The sequence below is a fragment of the Scyliorhinus canicula genome, chromosome 4 (assembly GCF_902713615.1).
Source record: "Scyliorhinus canicula chromosome 4, sScyCan1.1, whole genome shotgun sequence".
NCBI lineage: Eukaryota > Metazoa > Chordata > Chondrichthyes > Carcharhiniformes > Scyliorhinidae > Scyliorhinus > Scyliorhinus canicula.
This window is the reverse complement of record NC_052149.1, coordinates 206,894,456-206,917,013: the sequence shown is the minus strand read 5'-3', so window position 1 is coordinate 206,917,013 and position 22,558 is coordinate 206,894,456. Positions and strand designations below refer to the sequence as shown.

At 46.7% G+C, this 22,558-nt stretch overlaps 1 protein-coding gene across 1 annotated transcript in view; it reads left to right on the top strand.

Moving 5' to 3' along the window:
* LOC119965337 (solute carrier family 22 member 5-like) overlaps positions 1 to 22,558 on the top strand; it is a 169,799-nt gene that overhangs the window by 33,469 nt on the left and 113,772 nt on the right. Inside the window, exon 3 of the mRNA XM_038795962.1 lies at positions 21,880 to 22,034. Within this exon, the coding sequence (XP_038651890.1) occupies positions 21,880 to 22,034 (155 nt within the window). The remainder of the gene's footprint in view (positions 1 to 21,879; positions 22,035 to 22,558) is intronic.

Genomic DNA, 22,558 nt, shown 5'->3' with positions numbered 1-22,558 from the left:
TCCATCCGCTCCCACACCGACCCACCCCCACTACCCACTTCCTAATCATGGCTATATTAGCCGCCCAGTAGTAATTGCAGAAGTTTGGCAGCACCAACCCACCCCTCCCCCCGACTGCGCTCCAGCAACTCTTTCTTCATTCGCGCCCACACAAAGCCCAAAGTAACCTTATTCACCCGCTTGAAAAGGGCCTTTGGGATGAAGATGGGGAGGCACTGAAAGACAAACAGAAATCTGGGGAGGACCATCATTTTCACAGTCTGTACCCTCCCCGCCAGTGATAGCGGGTAGGTTTAACTTGTGCAGTGCCTCCCATTCCCAGGCCACCTGGATTCCCAGATGCCGAAAGCTCCTTCCTACCATTCTAAACGGCATCTCCCCCAGTCTCTTCTCCTGCCCTCTTGCCTGGATTGCGAACATCTCGCTTTTCCCCATGTTCAATTTATACCCCGAAAAATTATCAAATTCTCCGAGGATCCGGATAACTTCCCCCAGCACCTCCAGCGTCTGGTCTTCCCCTATCACCCGGGACACAATCCTCTATCCTTGTGGCCAGTATCTTAGCCAGCAGATTGGCGTTCACATTCAGTAGAGAAATCGGCCTGTATGACCCGCATTGCTCCGGATCCTTCTTCCATTTCAGGATCAATGAAATCAAGGCCTGCGACATTGTTGGGGGGAGGTTTTCCCTGCTCTCTTGCTTCATTAAATTTCCTCACCAGCAGTGGGCTCAATATCTCTGAAAACTTCTTATTGAATTCCACCAGGTAGCCATCCGGCCCCAGGGCCTTGCCCGACTGCATGCCCTCCAGGAACTCAATTAATTCCTCAATTTCAGTTGGGGCTCCCAGCCCTTCCATCAGATCCTCATCCATCCTCGTGAACCTCAATTGACCCATAAACTGCCTCATCCCCTCCACCCCAGCCGGGGGTTCTGACTCATATAATTTACTATAAAAGTCCTAAACACCTCATATAATTTGCTGTAAAAGTCCCTAAACACCTCATTCACCCCCACTGGGTCCAGGACAGTATTCCCACCTTTATTCTTTACTCTGGCTATCTCCTTGGCCGCCTCCCTTTTTCTGAGCTGGTGCTCTAACATTCTGCTTGCCTTTTCCCCATACTCATAAATCAGCCGCTTGCCTTCCTCAGCTGTTCCACCGCTTTCCCTGCAATCAACAGCCCAAACTCTGGCTGTAACCGCCGCCGCTCCCTCAGTAGCCCTGTGTCCGGCACCTACATTATCTCCTGTCCACCTGGAGTATCTCCTCAACTAACCTATCCCTCTCAGCCTGTTCTGCCTTTTCTCTGTGAGCCCGTATCAAGATTAGTTGATCTCTGACTACTGCCTTCAAAGCTTCCCAAACCGTCGCTGCAGAGATCTCCCCCGTATCATTTGTTTCCAGGTAGTTCTGGATGGACTTGTTCACCCGCCCACAGATTGCTTCATCTGCTAACAACCCCACATCCAGCCTTCCTAGCGGGCGTTGCCCTCTCTCCAAACTAACCAGTAGATCCATCCAATGTGCGGCATGATCCGACACTGCGATTGCCGAGTGCTCAGTATCCACCACCCCCGGTATTAGAGCCCTGCTCAGAACAAAAAAGTCGATGCGAGAGTATACCTTATTGACATGGGAGAAAAAAGAATACTCCTTCACCCTTGGCCGTGCAAACCTTCATGGGTTTACTTCCCCCATCTGTTCCATAAACCCCTTCAATTCCTTTGCCGCGGCTGGCACCCTCCCTGTCCTGGATTTTTACTGGTCCAATTCCGGATCAATGACTGCATTAAAATCTCCCCTGATAATCAAGCTATGTGACTCTAAGTCTGGTATCTTACCTAACACCCACCTCATAAATTCCACATCGTCCCAGTTTAGAGAATATATGTTCACAAGTACCACTCACACCCACTCTGGCTTCCCACTCACCATTATGTACCTACCCCCCTTGTCTGACACGATTCTCCCTGCCTTGAATACCACTCATTTATTGATCAAGATCGCTGCCCCCTGGTCTTTGATACAGCCGTGAGTGGAATACTTGGCCAACCCAACCCTTTCTCAATCTAGCCTGGTATATATAGCCTTTTGGTGTGTCTCTTGTAATTTTGCCACATCCGCCTTTAGCCCCCACAAATGTGCAAACACGCGAGCCCTCTTGACAGGCCCATTCAACCCTCTAACGTTCCATGTAATCAGCCTGGTCGGGTGCTTCCTGCCCCACCCCCCCCCCGCTCTGCCAACTAGCCATCACCTTTTTAGGCCAGCCTCCAGCTCGCGCCCCCGGCCCTCCTGAGCCCCCCCTCAGTAATTCGTGACCATCCCTAACCTCCCATTTGTCCCCTAGTAAAAGCTCCAAAGCAGCACCACCCCCACCCCTGGTAACAGCACTAGAAACCCATCAAGACAGCCCCTTATTGTGTATAACACTACTTATTCAAATCAGCATAAAAGTGATTTTCAACAAATCGCCATTGCAGTACTCTTCTGTGTCTTTAGTTCACATCCAATCTTTTTTCCTTACTGAAAGTCAATACATCGTCTGGTGTTTCAAAGTAAAAATCCCGTTCCTCATTTGTGTTCCACAGACGGGCTGGGTACAACATCCTGAACTTCATCCCCTTCTTAAAGAGGGACGTTTTTGCCCGATTAAACCCAGCTCGCCTCTTGGCCAAATCCGCTCCCAGGTCTTGATAGATGCGCAGCTCATAATTCTGCCACTTCCTGCTCCGTTCTTTCTTGGCCCACCACAGAACGTGTTCCTTGTCCAGGAATCGGGGCAAACATACCACCGTCGCCCTCGGCGGCTTATTTGCTCGGGGCTTCTTCGCGAGGGCTCTGTGCGCTCTATCCACTTTCAGGGGCCGAGGGAATGCCTCAGCCCCCATCAACTTCTCCAGCATGTTCGTCACATAGGCCCTCGCATCCGATCCCTCACTGCCTTCAGGGAGGCTGACGATTCTCAGATTCTGCCTCCTGGACTTGTACTCCATGTCCTCCAGCTTCTCCTGCATTCTTTTCTGGCAGTCATTCATCATCTCCACCTTGGTATCCAGCACAGTTAGGTATTCCTCGTGCTTGGACACCTTTTTCCCCACCTCCTGGATCGCACCTCTGTGGATTTCTTGATTCTGCACCACCTGATCAATCAAAGCCTTGATCGGGTCCAGCGTGTCCTTCTTAAGCTTGGCGAAGCAATCTTCAAAAAACTTCACCAGCTGTTCCGTCAACCGCTGTGCCGTCATCCCGCGGCCCTGCTTCTCTGTCATGCTTTTTCGCATTGCCAGCTCTGCTTGCGTCTTCCTTGTAGCACCTTGCCTTCTCTCACGGTCACTTTAGGTCCAATTCTCCATACACCGGAGGGGGAGTTTGCCTCACTGTCTCACACTTCACCGATTTGTCCAATAAAATAGGGAAAAAAACAGGAGAGAAAGGTCCAAAAGTCCGTCACAGGTGGGAGCTATCAAATGTGCGACCTACTCCTCCATGGCTGCCACCGGAAGTGGATGGTTTGCATCTTGAATCGACAACCAATCGTGGTATTCACAAGCACCTGCTGTCCTGTTTTTACAAGATGTGGAGATGCCAGCGTTGGACTGGAGTGAGCACAGTAAGAAGTCTTACAACACCAGGTTAAAGTTCAACAGGTTTGTTTCAAATCACTAGCTTTCGGAGCACTGCTCCTTTCACCTGAGGAAGGAGCAGTGCTCCGAAAGCTAGTGATTTGAAACAAACCTGTTGGACTTTAACCTGGTGTTGTGAGACTTCTTACTCTTTTTCCAATGTAGAGGGCATGCATTTAGAAATTCACAGTAACTTAATTTCAGTGTTAATGTAAGCCTCCATGTGACACTAATAAAGATTATTATTATTAATGTTGTCGAATGAGCCTTGCCATGTTGCTACAATGCATATGTCTCAGTGTGCTGGAGTTGAGGAAATGAATTGGGATGTAATGATAAAAACAATCTTTATTAGTGTCACAAATAAGGCATACATTAACACTACAATGAAATACTGTGAAAATCCCCTCATCGCCACACTCCGGCGCTTGCTCGGATGCACAGAGGGAAAATTCAGAATGTCCAAATCACCTTACAGCACATCTTTCAGGACTTGTGGGAGGAAACCGGAGCACCCGGAGGAAACCCACACAGACACGAGGAAAACAGTTCATAACACTTTGTCCTTTGATTAGTCATTCCACCTTTCGTACTTGGATGTGGCAGAACTGTGGAGTTTGGTCCAATCCATTGGTTGCAGGATTGTTTAGCTTTGTCCAAAGCATGCTACTCGGCCGTTTAGTGTTCACGTCTTCCTGTATTCTAGCTTCATCAAATTTTCACATCATTTTTAGATATGCCTGGCCCTACTCTGGCAAGGCCTCCTAAACATCTCATTGAACTAGATTTGGTCCCCTTCTTTGATGGTGATGATAGAGGTATTGCATTGTTAGATTATTTGTAAAGAAATAGGAAATAATAGTCATGGTGATGCACATTCTGAGTGCCACATTTCACTGCTGCACTGCAGGAATGTGCCAAGGAAGAATGTCTTAGTCTACCAGCCACATGGAGCGATGCAAGAAATTTCTGAATCTAAACTATTATTATTTCATACTTATTGGAAGCAGAAGAGAAATCATTACATATTATGGTTATTGACTGTTTGAATAAGCTCTGCTGCTGCTGATGATCAAAGTTCCTCATGGGTGCCTCTTTTTGAGCAGCTACATCAATTGTTGGTCCATCTCATTGAGCATGCGAAGTTTGCTCAGTATTGTCTGGAGAATTATCCAACACTTCAATCATTTATTATTAAAACATTTATTCAGGTTCCCCCTTTTATGATACGGGCAAAGGACAGAAGCAGGTTCAGCGGATTAACCCAATTTTATTCACAACTCTCCGATTCCTTTTCTCTCAATGCTCCATGCAGTTGGATATTGCTGTCGCCTTGCTACTGTAACTCTAATTTATGGGTATTAAAATCTTCAAAATCAATCACACAGAATATGACTTAGAGTAACAGCTGAGCTCTAGGTATTACCCGCACTTAGTGAAGGAGGCTGGCCAGACTAGGATCAGTCAGCATGGATAAATTCTTCTTCTCTGAGCTCCGAGCTCAGGACCGCTTCTTCTGCAATGGTTGTTCCTGGGGACACCCAGGCTGCTGCTGACAATGTGTTACGATGTTCCTTCTTTTATACAGGTGCTGCTAGCATTCAGTCATAGATACATACCCATACCTGGCCTGAGTTCTATTGTCCCATCAAGACTTAAACTCAGTTATAGTAATGAACAGGACACTTGTGTTCAGCCAGGGTGATTCAACCAAGATCCGTGTCCTCTGAAACATTCTTGTTTGATCAGTTATGGCTTGTTTTTTTATCACTCATCCTGCTGCAAAGCAGATCGTTTCTGACTTGAAGTTAGTTACATATTCATAACGGGATCTTTTGTCCTTTTGCGTAATTATAATAACTACTTTAAGTCAGGAATGACAAAGTTCCATTTTGCAATAATGAGTTTGTGTGTTGACTTTAGTGCCCCAGCAGACAGCCAGTATTGATTCCAACCAGGGCTTTATTTGGTAGTTTCTGTTTTCGGCCTATGTGTCTTTTGCCCTCCTGTTAGCTTGTGGCCAGTACCACATCAGCCATTTCAAAGGACCTTGTTGCACAACACACTCAATGGGAACTCTTTTTATGGAGGGCTGTGTGCCGTTTACTCCAAACTCTTCTTCGGCAGTCACTCACTAACGACTGATTGTCCACCTTAGAAACTCCATGCTGCTGGTCATGGGTTCTGTGGAGGCCTTGTGTAGCTGATAGTCTGATCTTGGAGCCAAATTTCTAACTGCACACTTGGCAGGTGTTTCGAGGAGGTGGGATTGGCTCTTGGACTCAAGATCCCTGGTGTTCCTTTCTTAGGCTCGTTTTAATTTTGCCATTGGATTTCCTTGAAGAATTGTATTCCTTCAATCAGGAGATTCCTCCAATCAAATCTCTTCTGAACAAGGGTCTCCCAGGCATTGACGTTCATGTTGCATTTTTTGAGATAAACCTTCAAGATGTCTTTGAAGAGCTTGCTTTTCCTCCTCTTGTTCAGAATCTTCTTTGAGCTGGGTGAAGAAGATTTGTTTTGTCAGTCAGGACACTAAACACATGGCCAGCTCACCGGAGTTAGTTTTGGATGATCATGGTTTCTGAGCCATACAGGAGAGTTGGGAGGACGACTGCCTAGTACATGATCAGCACAGATGGTGAGTTTGGTCGTTAGGCTTCCAAAGGTCGTGCTCATAGCTTAGATAACATGTTGGATCTCTGCATCAATGTCAGCCTTAGCTGAGCGGTGTCTCCCCAGCTAGGGGAAATGTTCCAAGTTTGCGACGGTTTTCCATTGTTCTTGATGTATGGAGTGACCGAATCTTGCCCTGGGGCGGGCTGGGAAATAACTTGCTTCTGCTTGAAGTTGAGACCAATTCTTTGGTATGCTTCAGCGACGGTATTAAGCATGGCTTAGAGATTCTCTTCTGAGTGGAAATGGCATTGTCATCCACATACTGAAGTTGCACAAATGATGTAGGTGTTTCTTCTTGGATTTCAACTAATTGAGTTTGAAAAGATTTTCATTCATCCTGTAGGTGATGTTCACTCCGCTGGGAAGCTTGTTCTTGACAAGGTGAAATATGGTGGTAATGAAGATGGAGAAAGTGGTGGGGGTGAAGGTGTCCCTGCTTGACTCCGGTCTTGACCTCAAATTTATCTGTCTTATTTCCATCGGTGAGAACTGATGCCAAAATCTTGTCATGGAGGAGTCGAAGAATGTTGGTGAATTTCTCTGGATGGCCAGCCTTTGACAGGGTCTTCCATAGCACTTACCAACTGATTGGCCAAAAGCCTTGGTAAGAAGGTCATTTCGAGTGGTTGATGTTGCTCCTGGAATTTTTCTTGAATTCAATGCTCAGCAGTGAAAACCATGTCCATTGTACTACTGTTTGGTCGAAAGATACAAGACTTCCCGGAGGTATTTCTTCAATGACTGGTAGAAGGCAGCTAGCAAGGATTCAGGCAATGATCTTCCCAGTGATGGAGAGTATAGAGATTCATCCGTAGTTCCCACGGTCCGCTTTGTCTCCTTTATTCAAAATGTTGTTGATGACGGCATCCCTGATGTCCGCAGGGATTTCTTCTCAGTCTCAGATTGTCAGGAACAGCTCAAGGAGATGACAGGTGTCCTCTTCTCAGCTGGAATCCGATCCATTCCTGCAACTTTTCCATTCTTCATTTGTTTAATGGCAATTTCGACTTCATCCATGCTTGATGGGAGTCCAAGATCATCATTCATGGGGAGTTGGGGGATTTCCTCGAACACGTCCTCAACTTTGATTGTGTCATGAATTAATTAACGTGTTCTCTTCAACATAGGCTGATTTTTTTTCTATGTCTCTAAGTAGAGTTCTGTCCTTATTTCCCCCCAATTTGAGACCTAGGGTGTTGAGTCTATATATTGTCTTGGTAGAACTGAAGGAGCCCTGGGTGTCAAACTTGTTGGTGAGGAGTTGCAGCTCATTGCTTTCTCAGTCCGCCATTGGTTCTTGATATCCTTAGTTTTTCTTTTTGGTAAAACTTGTCTTTTTGGTGAAACAATATGTTATTGATGCCAAGCTAGTATTCCATGCATTTGGTGGGCAGGATCAGCAAGTTACAATTCCCAACTCCTTCATTTCCAATGGTTCCTTTCCAGAGTTAGGAGTCGTTTCCAACCCTGATGTTGAAGTCCGCAAGGAGGGTGACCTTATCTTCCTTTGGAATGTTGCAGAGTATGGTGTCCAGGGTGGAATGGAAGCCTTCCTTGGATTCATCATTGACATCAAGGGTTGGGATATTGGCACTCACAACTGTTGTACACTGGTTCTTGGCAAGTGGAGACTGACCTGTCATGAGGCATTCGTTGATGCCGACAGGGAGTTCTGTGAGTCGGTTGATGAGTTTGTTCTTGATGTGGAATCCAATTCCATGAGTTCTGGGCTGCTTCTTTGGTTTTCCTCTCCAGAAGAAGGTTTAACCACTACCCTCTTCCCTCATCTGCCCTTTTCCTGTTCTTCAGGTCTCTTGCAGGTCAGTGACATCAATGTTGAAGAACCTGTGTTACAGGACCGATCCGAAACTTCAAGATCTCTCGATCCTGTCCTCGTCACGTCTTGTGCATCGCCACAAGGATTGTTTGTGTCTGGGGTATGTTGGTTTCCTCTATGTAGATGCCTTGTATGGAACATCTTTAACTGGGTACGCCGTTGCACATCAACAGACAGACGGGGCGGAACTTTCCGCCCAGCGACACTGGAATTATGAAACGAAATTGGGGGGAGAGTCGCGCGTCAGGTGAAAATCATGGTCAGTGCCAGATCCACAGCAGAAGCATCAATGCATTCTCCTCCGCACGTACAGTGAATGCTATTGGCATATCATTAACGGGCCTGACCCGGTATTCTCTAGCTCCTCCCAAATGCTCCACCTCTACCAGGAATTGCTGACAGCAATATTCACCTGTGATTTTAAAAATCGGGAAACAGGCGTGGTAGCTGCTGAGGGAGAGGATGTAGGGCATGTTCCCAGAGACGCGTCCATGGGCTGCTGGCAGGGCTGGCGGGGGTGGGTGGGGTGTCTGCCTGGGCTCAGGGGAGCAGTGGGGGTGACTGGGGGATGGGCCATGGGGTATGGGTGACCCCCACCCCCAAAGCAAAAAGATACGGACCACCCTGACGTGGCCTGCAGAGCAGCCATATTGCTGCGCACCCCATTGACCTCCCACTGTTGTGGCCCGTGGTTGTGCAGAGCGACACCTGCCATATGGGTCCCCTCTCTCCACCGCCGCAGCCCAGCCTGCGCCACACCACCCGTGGAGGATGCACTGTGGCTGCACAAGCTGAAGCTGCTCAAGAAGCATAAGCAGCAGTGGAGCATGCCGCAGAGAAACAGGAGGCAGCGGCTCTGCATGGAGAGCCGGCTGCCCAACAGGCCGAGGAGGAGGAAGAGCAGGAGAAAAGAAGGTGCAGCATGAGGTCTCACGTATACCGGCAGCGCCTGTCATTCGAGGACCTGCTGGACTGATAAGACTCCGGCTGAGCAGGGCGACCGTGCAACATATCTGCCAGATGATAGTGTACCTGGCACCGCGGGGAATTGGAAGGGGACACCCGCTCCGGTGGTCTTCAGGGTGACAGTCACCCTGAACGTTTAGGCCACAGGATCCGTCCAGGCGCCGAGTGGGGAGCTGTCCGGGATCTCACAGAGCTCAGTGCACAGGTGCATCAGCACCGTCACAGAGGTCCTATAGGCCCCGTAGGCACAATACATCCAATTCAATGTAAACTGAGCCCGTCAGGATGCCCAGGCATCGCTGCTATCGCCAAGATGACCCAGGTCCAGGGGGTGATTGGTGGGATGCATGTCCCCCTATGGCCCCTGCAGATGACAGACTGCTCTACACAAAAAGAAAGGGGTTCCACTCAATGAATGTGTTGCTGGTGTGTGACCATGAGATGAGTATCACCCCTGTTTGTGCCCGATACCCAGACAGTGTGCATGGCACCTTCATCCTGACACACCCGACGATTCCCAGCCTCTTTGAGGATCATCCCAGCTGGGGAATTGGCCCCTGGGAGACAAGGGTTATCCACTACGATCATGGCTGATGACACCAGGTCTCATACTGACGTAGAGACCCGCTTTCACACCCACGCAGTGACCAATAGCGTGATTGAGCGGAGCTTTGGTATCTTGAGAATGTGGTTCCGCTGCCTGGACTTCTCTGGTGGGGCCCTCCAGTACGAGGCCAGGAGGGTCAGCCACAGCCTGGTGCTCTGCTGTGTCCTCCACAATATAGCCCAGCAGAGGTGTGATGTGTTGGAGGAGGTATGCCAGGACTCGTCCAAAGAGAAGGTTGAGGGGGAGGGCGAGGATGGAGAGGACATGGGGCACGAGCAGGGAGGGGAGGACACACAACGTGTGCCAACTCCGCGAGAGACTCTGATGGCCTGCAAGCTCACTGACTGGGAGGGGAGTGGCCAGGGGAATGGACACCGCATCCCAGCCCCTCATCCTACACACCCCACCCCTGTCCATGGCCGCCCACCCATCTATCTGAAAGCCCTCCGTGCTACATAACTGCAGCACTATGGGGTGGACACCCTGGGTTGTCAGTAACAGCGGGCATGGTCCATGGGATGGAGGATGATAACAACCTGCTCTGCGATAAGCACTGGCGCTCCTTATTGTTTTATGTCTGTCTCCTGCCCATGGTTGCTCTTTCCACCATTCACCAAAATGATCCCTGCCGCAAGTGGCCATTCCATCAAACGGTCCCATCGATTCCTTGCAGTGGTGGAGGTGGGGAGCTAGTGGGATGGGGGTGGAACACCGGAGCGGTGAGCACTGGCTGTACTCCCAATCTCCACACATTTCCATGCCCCCTCGGCATCCAGCCCAGACCAGCCCACCCCTCACAACCATCTGACAGACAACTGAAGCAGGTTGTAACATTGTGAACAGGTGTTTAATGTGAAAACATATATACAGATACATGCACTAGCCCCTGGCTCTTCGGCGACGTGAGGCAGCAATGCTAATCACTGCGCCACCATGCTGCCCTTGGTGTCCACATTTCTGGCCTTACTGGCTCTAATACTTTGTCCAAGTGGATCCCCAGATGGTATATAAGGAGTGGAGGTGGCCTGCTATGATTCCCACCCTATGACCTGGGTCCCCATTGGCGGCGTCTTTTGGGGCGACCAGGCCTGGATGGGCCCGGCTGCCTCACCAGTGTCCCAGGTGGCACGGTGCCATCCTGCCCTACCCGCTGCCCACCGGATGAGCCAGGGACAGGAGGGAGGGGAGTCCGAGTTGCTGTGGTATTCCACCACCTCCTGCGCAGACATCTGCACAGGCCCCTTCAACTCCTCCTCGGAGTGCCCGATGGCTCCTGGGAAACCCCATGAGACGGGCGTGCGAGCAGAGCTAACCCCTGAGGCTCCCCTGCCACTTGGTGCTGCCAGTCCTGGAGGCCCGTCTCGGCCAGGATCTTCATACTCGCAGCCATGGATAACAGGAAATGGACTTCCTCCGTCTGGGACTTCGCCACATCACAATGCGACTGTGCCACCAACTTCTGTGTCTGTGCCACATCAGCCAGTGACTGCGCTATCTCCCTCGGGACTGAGCCACCTCCCTATATGTCAACGCCACGTCGGCCAGCCCCTGGGAAATTCCACCAATGCTCTCAGCCATGGCCCGCTGTGACTGGGCCATGCTCAGGAGTGCTGCTGCATGTCCAGGTGGCTCTGGGACATGGCTCCCTGTGAATGTGTAGCCCTGACCTGTGCTTTGGCCACCACCTGCAGAGATTATCAAAATCCTCACACCCAAGATCTCTACCATGGACACCACCCATGCGGTGTTGGTCTAGGTGACATGCATGGCTGGCACCACCCCCTGCTCCAGCACGTGGTTGGACTCCTCCAACTGCACATGCAGGTGCTGGATGCTCGCCGACAGCCTCTCATGTAGTCCCTGGCTCTGCGGCTGCATCTCCACGATTGGTGGAACCATCCGTTCCAGAAGCCGAAAACCATTGAGACGGCAGATATCCCTGGGGTTAGCCCGCCCTCCGACCATTTGTGACACGCATCATGGGAAACCGCAACTCAGTGGGGTCTCACTTCTTCGCCCAATGCCGAGCTACATCCCGGTGATTGCCTTTTCTTCAGGCCTGCTGACCACGTCCAGGACCCTCTGCTCTCCTGCAGTGAGGGACCACTGGTCAGTCGGTGAACCTGGAGGTGGTTAGAGCGTCCCGTGCATGTTGGCCTGGCACACACATTGTGCAGCCTATCGTGCATGCCTGGGTCCATGTCCTGCCAATCCTCAGACGAGGTCTAGTGTTCATCCTCCTCCTTCAGCACATCGGCCCTCTGCTGCACGATGTTGTGGAGGACACAGTAGGCCACCACGATACGGTGATCCTCTGAGAATCATACTGACGGGCCCCTCCAGAGCCATCCAGACACCTGAGCTGCATCTTCTAGGATGCCGAAGCACAGCTCAATCACGGACAGGGTCGCTATATTGGCATCGTTGCAGCAGGTCTCCACATCAGTCTGTGGCCTCTGGATAGGAGTCAGCAGCCATGAATGCAGTGGACAATCCTTTGCCCAGGAGCCAACCGTTCAGATGGGTGGCGGTGGTGGGGGGCACCTCGAAGAGACCAGGAACTGTGGAGTGTGCCAGGATGAAGATGTCGTGCACACTGCCCGGTTATCAGGCGCAGATGTGCATGATGCATAGTAGATGGTCACACACCAGCTGCACGTTCATCGAGTGGAACCCCTTTTCGTTTGTGAAGATTGGCCTGTCATCTGCAGGTGCTCGTAGGGCAATATGCATCCTGTTGATTATCCCCTGGACCTGGCACTTCAACGATGGCAGCGAACTCTACAGCCTGGGCAATCTGATGGGCTTGGTCCAAATTGAAATGGATGTATTGTGCCGACTGGGCATATAAGGCCTCCGTGACAGTGCGGATACTCCTGTGCACCGCGCTCTGTGAGATCCAGGTCAGGTCCCGACTCGGTGCCTGGAAGGAGCTCGTAGCTCATGGCTCGTGTAAGAGTTCAGGTCGATGGTCTTCTTGACAGCCACCAGGATTGTGTGCCTTCCCACATTCCCCGTGGTGTCAGGTGCGCCATGATCTGGCACTGTACATAGGCAGTGTCCCCTGCTCATCCCGAGTCCCCGACGGTATGCCTGGTCCAGCAGTCCTTGAACGACAGCCACTGCCAGTACTCAAGAGGCCTCATGTGGGGCCGAGGTGGAGATGGTTAGCAGTTTCAAATTCCTGGGGGTGCACATCACCAAAAATCTGTCCTGGACCACTCACATCGACGCTATCACCAAGAAAGCACAACAGCGTCTATATTTCCTCAGGAAACTAAGGAAATCCGGCATGTCCACATTAACCCTTACCAACTTTTACAGATGCACCATAGAAAGCATCCTATCGGGTTGCATCACAGCCTGGTATGGCAACTGCTCGGCCCAGGACTGCAAGGAACTTCAGAGAGTCGTGAATACTGCCCAGTACATCACACGAACTTGCCTCCCATCCATGGACTCCATCTATATTTCCCGCTGCCTGGGGAATCAAGGATCTCTCCCACCCGGCTTACTCACTTTTCCAACTTCTTCCATCAGGCAGGAGATACAGAAGTCTGATAACACGCACAAACAGACTCAAAAACAGCTTCTTCCCCACTGTCACCAGACTCCTAAATGACCCTCTTATTGACTGACCTCATTAACACTACACCCTGTATGCTTCATCCGATGCCAGTGCTTATGTAGTTACTTTGTATATCTTGTGTTGCCCTATTGTGTATTTTCTTGTATTTTCTTGGGACCGTGGGCAGCCCACGGTCGTGCCTCTCCATGCCCTACCTCCTTTTTCTCCGACTGAACTGGCTTGGGACAATTCACACCTCTTTAACCTGGAGTTACCTCTCTCTCTGCATCTTTGATGATTTGATTGCCTGCAGGTGCTCGCATTCCGGGGCATCTCTGACTGTGTCTATATAAACATTTCTGGAACAAGCCTTTCCATTCACCTGAAGAAGGAGCCGTGCTCCGAAAGCTCGTGTTTGAAACAAACCTGTTGTACTTTAACCTGGTGTTGTAAGACTTCTTACTGTCCTTTTTCTCCCTCATGGAGAGTCATGTCATGGCACCTTTCTCAATTAAAAAAAATAATAGTGAACCTTGCTGTCGGGAATTAGCCCCGGTGCAAGTGGAGCATCGCGGAGGCCCCGGAGAATACCGGGTCAGGCCCATTTATGATATGGAAACAGCTTTTACTGTACTTGCAGAGTGAAACGTACTGACTCCGCTGTCGAGGCACCGGAGAATTGCGATATGGCGTGATCCCGGCGCTCGCCATGATTTTGGCGTCACGACTGATTCCAGTGTCAGCCAACAGAATCCCGCAGATGAACTCAGTAAAAGTGAAGCTGTTGGGTTATCATTAATTCTTAATTAGTTTAATAATGTCCTTCCAGCTCAGATACATAGAAAGATAGAAAGTAGAAGCAGGAGAAGGCCATTTGGCCCTTCAAGCCTGCTCCGCCATTTATTATGATCATGGCTGATCATCAAGTTCAATACTCTGATCCAACCTTCCCCTCATATCCCTTGATTCCCTATAGCCCCAAGAGCTATATCTAATTCTTTGTTGAAATTACACAAAGTTTTGTCCTCAACTACTTTCTGTGGTAGCAAATTCCACAGATTCACCACTCTGGGTGAAGAAATTTCTCCTCACTTGAGCCCTAAAAGACTTACCCCTTATCCTCAAACTATGACCCCTATGTCATGTGAGAGTATCTTTAAGAAATGGATGTTAAGTAATGTACCGTTAAGAAAATAGTGATGTCAGAGGGTGGGTGGAGCTGGGCTTCAGCTCGGCCATTGTGAAGTTTATGGTTTCAGTTTGAGAGAGCAGCTGGGAGAGTCTGGTGTTTTTGATGAGAGCTGCAGGAGGAAAAGAGCTGGTCTGGTGATTTCTGCAAATCCAAAGACTATAAATACATTGAATGTAACCGGTTGTGCTCCTATTTTTGAAGGGTTGAAGTCTTTTGGATGTTTAAAAGAACAGTTTGCAGGATTGGGTAGTGTATTATTTTCGGGGTTATCTTTGAAGTAAGGGGTGTTAAGAGATCCAATGTTTATTTTAAAAGGTTAAGTTGAGTTTATGAAATAAACATTGTTTTGTTTTGAAAACCACGTGTCCAGAATGGTCATACTACACCGAGGGAACAAGCCGTGTGCTTCAAAAGCGACAATCCATTAAAGGGAGTGGTGGGGGGGGGGGGAGGGGGGGGTTGGGTTGGACGGACTCCATAATACATTTTGGGGTTCTGAAAACACCTCTCCCATGACAACTGGGGCTCGTCCGGGATAAAAGTCTATCTATTGGATTGGCTTTTGTGAACTTAAAGACAGTGAAGGATTGTTGCTTTTCCGGTGTGGCATTTTATTTTAAATGTGTTGTGGACAATTGCTCTTTCAGAGGCTCAGGCATTTTTGGGGGTGGAGACTGTCACACGCAGTACCTTACGGACAGAGACTAAAAACAGATTGTTAGATTTGGCAAAAACATTACAGTTAACATTACCTGACAAAATGCGAAAATATGAGGTAATTTCGGTGGTAGTTAAGCATTTAAAGTTGCCTGAGATAGAGTTTGACTCATTGGAAAAGGCAAAAATTCAGTTGCAAATTAAACAGGTGGAACATGAGAAAGAATTAAAGCGGCTTGAATACGAAAGAGAGAGAGAGGAAAAACAAAGAGAGAGAGAGAGGGGAAAAAGAAAGAGAAAGAGAGAGAGAAAAAAGAAAAAGAGAGAGAAGAAAGGAGAAAAGAAAGAATAGCCTTAGCAGAACAAAACGAAAAAGAAAGGGAACACAGATCAGGGAAAAAGATAAAGCGAGAGAGTTTGAACTTTTGAAAATGGCCATGAAACACGACAATCAGTTAAAATTGGCAGACGTAAAGGGAAACGTACAGTTGGATGATAGTGATGAGGGTAGTGAGAAAGAGCGTCAAAGTCAAAGGCTTGGCGGGAATCTATTTAAATATGTCCAAGTATTGCCAAAGTTTGACGAAAAGGAAGTGGAAGCCTTTTTTATTTGAGAAGGTAGCTAAACAAATGAAATGGCCACAGGACATGTGGGTGTTACTAATTCAAACATAGCAGGTAGGTAGAGCTTGTGAAGTGTTTGCATCACTACTGGAGGAGGTCTCTGGAACGTATGAGGAGGTGAAGAAATCCATCTTAAGTGCATATGAGCTAGTGCCTGAAGCTGACAGACAAAGGTTTAGAAATTTAAGGCAAGAATTTGGTCAAACATACATGGAGTTTGAAAGGCTCAAACAGAGTAATTTTGATAGGTGGATAAGGGCTTTGAAAATAGATCAAATGCTCTCAGAGAAATTATACTTTTGGAGGAGTTTAAAAATTCAATTCCTGATGTAGTGAGAACTCATGTTGAAGAACAGAGGGTTAAAACTGCGAGATTAGCAGCAGAAATGGCAGATGATTATGAATTAGTTCATAAATCAAAGATTGGTTTCCAACATCAGTTTCAGCCTGTGAGGGATAGAAACTGGGGACATGAGAAATAATCAAGTGGTAAAGGTAAAGGTGATCTGCTGCGAGATAATAACGAGAGTGTACCTCAGATTAAAAAAGAAATCCAGGGGGGTGGAAAAGAATGAAAAGTTTCAAATGTTTTCACTGTAATAAACTAGGCCATGTAAAGTCACTTTGTTGGTGGTTGAAGAAAAGCACTGGAAAGGCTGATGTGGTAAAACAGGATAAGACAGTGGAATTTGTTAGAGAGGTGAAGGAAAGTTCAAGGGAAGCAAAGGAGTTGCAAATGATTGTACAGCCTGTTCAAGAAATAATAGTGCAGAAGGTGCCAGATGTCTTTAAAGAATTTACTTGTGTGGGTAAAGTTTACTCATGTGTATCAGGAGGAGCAGGTAAAGAAGTCACAATTTTAAGAGATACAGGGGCTAGTCAATCTTTAAAGGTAAGAGATGAGGAATTATGTAGTTTGGGTAGAATGTTGCCAGAAAAGGTGGTGATATGTGGAATTCAGGGTGAGAGGAGTAGCGTTCCATTACATAAGGTAAGGTTGGAAAGTCCAGTGAAAAGTGATGAAGTGGTAGTCGGAGTAATAGATAAAGTATCTTGTCCAGGAATACAGTTTATCTTGGGTAATTATATAACTGGATCTCAGGAGGGAGTGATGCCTAATGTGGTTGATAAGCCTGTGGAAAATCAGACAACTGAATTGTTGAAGGACGAATATCCTGGGATTTTTCCGGATTGTGTAGTCACAAGGTCGCAAAGTCACAGGTTAAGACAAGAGGAGAAATCAAAGAGTGAAGATGAAGTTGAAGTGCAATTTTCAGATACAATTTTTGATCAGATGGTTGAAAAAGAACAAGAACAGGTGGAGTATGAGGCGGATATTTTTAGCTCAGGAAAATTGGCTGAGTTACAACAGAAAGATGTAGAAATAAAATGGATATATCAGAACGCATATACGGAAGAGGAATCTGAGAGGATACCAGAGTGTTATTACCGTAGAAGTGATGTCTTGGTCTGATGAGAAAATGGAGACCTGTACATATGCAGGCGGATGAAACGTGGGCAGAGGTTCATCAAGTAGTATTGCCGGTAGGGTATAGAAAGGAGGTGTTGCGAGTTGCACATGAGGTACCAGTAGGAAGTCATTTGGGAATCAAGAAAACTCAAGCTAAAATCCAGAAACATTTTTATTGGCCTGGACTACATAAAGATGTAGTTAAATTTTGTCAATCATGTCACACATGTCAAGTGATAGGGAATCCTCAAGCAGTGATAAAACTAGCACCCTTAATACCCATTGCAGCATTTGAGGTACCTTTTCCGAAAGTCCTAATTGATTATGTGGGACCGCTTCCTAAAACAAAAAGTGGGAATCAATATCTTTTGACTATAATGGATGTGTCTACTAGGTTTCCAGAGGCCATTCCAGTACGTAATATTACAGCTAAAAGGATTCTGGAGAAGTTACTTCAATTCTTTACCAGATATGGACTACCCACAGAAATTCAATCGGATCAAGGATCAAATTTTACTTCAAAGTTATTCAAATAAGTTATGGATAGCTTAGGAATAAAACAATTTAAATCAACTGCGTACCATCCAGAATCGCAGGGAGCGTTAGAAAGGTGGCATCAGACATTAAAGACATTGTTGAGGGCCTATTGTCAAGATTGCCAGAGGATTGGGATAAAGGAATCCCATTCGTATTGTTTGCAATTAGGGATGCACCTAATGAGTCTACCAAATGTAGTCCTTTTGAACTAATTTTTAGTCATGAGGTAAGAGGACCACTTAAATTGATTAAGGCAAAATTTGTGGGTGAGAAATTGGAAATTACACTATTGATTATGTGTCAAATTTTAGGGAATGATTAAATAAAGCAGGTGAATTGGCTAGACAACATTTAAAAGTTGCACAAAATGTGATGAAACGGGTCGCGGACAAGAAATCCAAAGTTTGTAGTTTTGCCAGTGGGGATAAAGTTTTAGTGTTATTACCAGTAGTAGGTGAGCCTTTAAAAGCTAGGTTTTGTGGACCGTATCAGATTGAAAGGAAATTAAGTGAGGTGAATTATGTGGTAAAAATACCAGATAGACTCACCGAGTGTGTCATGTGAATATGCTTAAAAGGTACTTTGAAAGGGAAGGAGAGAAAAAGGAGGTTTTAATGATTCTAACTCAAAGTGACGAACCTAATCCAGATTACTGTGAATTTGACATAAATTAAATTGGAAAATGAGGATGTTCTTAAAAATTGGAATAAATTGTTGAGTTGTCTTCCAGAGGAAAAATGAACTGACCTGAAAGAGTCACCTGCTGGGGATCGATTGGGCCTTTTCCCAATCGATACGATTTGAACCCCCCTATCCTAGGGCCGTTCCTTGATGGCTGGGGTGGTTTTTAGGACTCATTGTCCTGGCTTCGCTGGCTCCATCGTGTCTGCTTCGCTATTGAAAGTATCGATTGATACTTGAGTGTATCTATTGTGCCCGGGACTGTCTTGGTATCACCTCATTAATATGTAAACTGTTTTCCCATTTACAGCGCTGCCGGAACTCTGCAGCTGTCGGGAAACCGGTTTTTGAAAGTGTCTCAATGCTGAAAGCTTCTGCAAGCTCTTTGCTCTTTACTATGTCCGTTTTTCCCTGTATTCTTTGCAGTCTTCCATTTTGTGTTACTGGTGTTCATCTTAGATGGCTACAGGTGCAAAAGTGAAAAATGAAACCATCTTGAAGTTGATGTTCTTTTTTCTTGGGGGGAGGTGTCATGTGAGAGTACCTTTAAGAAATGGATGCTAAGTAATGTACCTTTAAGAAAATAGTGATGTCAGAGTGTTGGTAGAGCTGGGCCTCAGCTCGGCCATTTTGAAGTTTGTGGTTTCAGTTTGTGAGAGCAGCTGGGAGTGTCTGTGTTTTTGCTGAGAGCTGCAGGAAGTAAAAGAGCTGGTCTAGTGATTTCTGCAAATCCAAAGACTATAAATATATTGAATGTAACCTGTTGTGCTCCTATTTTGAAGGGTTGAAGTCTTTTGGATGTTTAAAAGAACAGTTTGCAGGATTGGGCAGTGTTGTATTATTTTCTGGGTTATCTTTGAAGTATGGGGTGTTAAGAGATCCAATGTTTATTTTTAAAGGTTAAGTTGAGTTCATGGAATAAACATTGTTTTGTTTTAAAAACCACGTGTCCATAATTGTCATACTACACCGAGGGAACAAGCCGTGTGCTTCAAAAGCAACAATCCATTAAGGGGGGGGGGGGGGGTTGGTTGGGACTCCATGATACATTTTGGTGTTCTGAAAACACCTCTCCCATAATACCTAGTCCTGGACTCCCCCACCATCGGGAGGATTCTTTCTGAATCTACCCTGTCTAATCCTGATTTAATTTTGTAAGATTCTATGAGATCCCCTCTCACTCGTCTCAACAGAATCCTAACCAATCTAGTCTCTCCTCATATGACAGTCTGGTAAACCTTGGCTGCACTCCCTCGTTCGCAAGAATATCCTTCCTCAGATAAGGACACTAAAACTGCACACAGTACTCCAGCTGTGGCCTCACCAATATCCCATACAGCCCTATCAGGTCTGACTTTTATGTGACTCCATTCCCAAGCCACCTTAGTTGGCACTTAACTTTGTTCCAAAGTGGTCACAAACCATAGAGACACAACTAGGACACATGTCTGCCAAAGTGGCTGGAAGTTCCATTCAATGTATGATTAGGGAGAGTAGTGGCCCTGGGTTCCGTACAAGCAAACAGCCTCCGCCTGTGGCTGCGGTCCCCTTTGCGGGAAGACACTGAGCCTTGAAGCAAAATTTGAAACCCCTTTCTTCAAGCTCTGACCAGGCACCTGGGTTATGATTGAATTTAGCAGTAAATTGGATTTGGATTTATTGTCATATGTACCGGGTACAGTGAAAAGTATTGTTCTGTGTACAGTCCAGACAGATTGCTCCATACATGAAAAAACATAGGACATACATAAACACACAATGTAACATGAAAAAGACAGGTTAGAGATAGTGTTGGTGTTAGAATTGAGTTTTAAAAGGTGTTATGTGAGAGTACCTTTAAGAAATGCAGCAGCTCATATTACGGAAGTGATGTCAGAGGGGGGAGCTGAGCTGAGATCACATCTGCTTTTTCTGCTTCTAGTTTCAGTTTGAGAAAGCAGTTGAAAAGTGCCTGGCTGGTTTGCTATGAGCTGTTTTGAAAGGAGAAAGTCAGTTTGCAGGAAAAGAGCTTGGGTGTGTCTGTGTTTGCAGTGAGCTGGATTTGCTGTGATCTCTGCCATGAAAGACTATCTTTGAATCATTTGGGTGATTTAAACTCATAATAGTAATGTCTTTAACCTGATGTGTTTCTGTTTAAAGGTGTTAAGTCTTTTGGAGGTTTGAAGGAACATTTTGAGGAATTATTTAGTGTTGTATTATTTTAAGTAAGGGGTGTTAAGGGTTCTGAAAACGCCGCTCCCATAACAAAGGTTAGTACCGTTATAAGAGATGAGGGAAGAGGATCTGTGGCAGGGAGCTCCCAGAGTCAACACGCTCCGGCAGCATCTTGGAATACCTAAATATATCAACACCGATTCTACACTGGGTTTCGTTGAGGGCTAGAGACATGAAAACACTTGATCCCAGGCTTTCTCCATATTATACTAACAGCATATTATTTTGGAGTAGCAGAGGTTACACCCCGAACAAACTATCCCACAATTCCTGAGGCAACATTCCAATTTAATTTCCATCCCTTGCCGAGGGTGGGGAAAATGTGTGCCAGCAGGATCCTCAATGTGTCTGTATTATCATGTTCTATAGACTGGCCGATATGAATGATGCACGACGGAACATCTAGTTCAAATAATGTAATCTGAAATGACTGCGTGCTAAAGATAACTGGAATAAATAAATAACAAACTACTAACACTAACTAACTATTATAGAGCTACTGCAAAATATGTCTATCCACCAACACGACTTTTCACAACTTCCCAGACACAGAATCACGTGGTGGATTTACACTGCCAACTGGTGGTCGACGGTCGTGTATAATATTACGTACAGAATTGCTTTATACTTATCATCACAAGTACGTAAATTTAAATGTCCATGGGGAAGTCTGTGTTCACGTGTGTGTAATTGAAAAGATATAGATATTGCATGTGCACCAGTTTATATGTGCCCGTACACGTATGTGCGTTATTTAGAATGTGAATAACGCCTCACGGCCTCACGGTAGCATGGTGGTTAGCATCAATGCTTCACAGCTCCAGGGTCCCAGGTTCGATTCCCGGCTGGGTCACTGTCTGTGTGGAGTCTGCACGTCCTCCCCGTGTGTGCGTGGGTTTCCTCCGGGTGCTCCGGTTTCCTCCCACAGTCCAAAGATGTGCGGGTTAGGTGGATTGGCCATGCTAAATTGCCCGTAGTGTAAGGTTAATGGGGGGATTGTTGGGTTACGGGTATACGGGCATACGGGTATACGGGTTAATGGGTTTAAGTAGGGTGATCATTGCTCGGCACAACATCGAGGGCCGAAGGGCCTGTTCTGTGCTGTACTGTTCTATAACTACTATCGTAAGTGAATAACTATTAGCATGAGATTACACGTATGTTAGAAAGTATTCCGTAATATGTATTTCAAACTTGGTTTGTTTCTATTTTCAGGTTTGGGAGGAAGTTAACTATGTTTGGAACTATGGCTGTACAGACTGTATTTAGCATGCTTCAGGCATTTTCTCCAAACTGGGAGACATTCTGCATTCTCAATTTCCTTGTGGGTCTTGGACAGATTTCAAACTTGGTGGCTGCTTTTGTTCTTGGTAAGTAGCTGCATTATTAACTCATTTTCTTAGCCCTTTCCTCAATAGCTGTGATAACCCTGGCATTCGCATTATGATACCAAGTTCCAGACTTTGCATATTGGCTCAGAAGACTAGTAGAACACCCAGGAAATTATGGGGCTGAATTTTATTGCAATTTCTTCCTGTGGAAAAATGGTTGAAAACATTCTGTAATATGACAGGCAGGCAGCAAAAATGTTCCTGCTGGGAATAGAAATCAGAGGGGTGCTGAATACAGAAAAAAAACTATCATAATCTTTGTTAGTGTCCAAAATAGGCTGACATGAACACTACAATAAAGTGACTGTGAAAATCCCCTAGCCGCCACATTCAGGCGCCTCTTCGGGTATACTGGACATGCTTGTTAGGTGAATTGGATATTCTCAATTTTCCCTCAGTGTACCCGAACAGGTGCCGGAATGTGGCGACCAGGGGCTGATGTGTTGGGTAAGCTGGGTCTACGTGGACTGCGTTTGATGCAGTAGAGAGAGCGACAGGCTTCC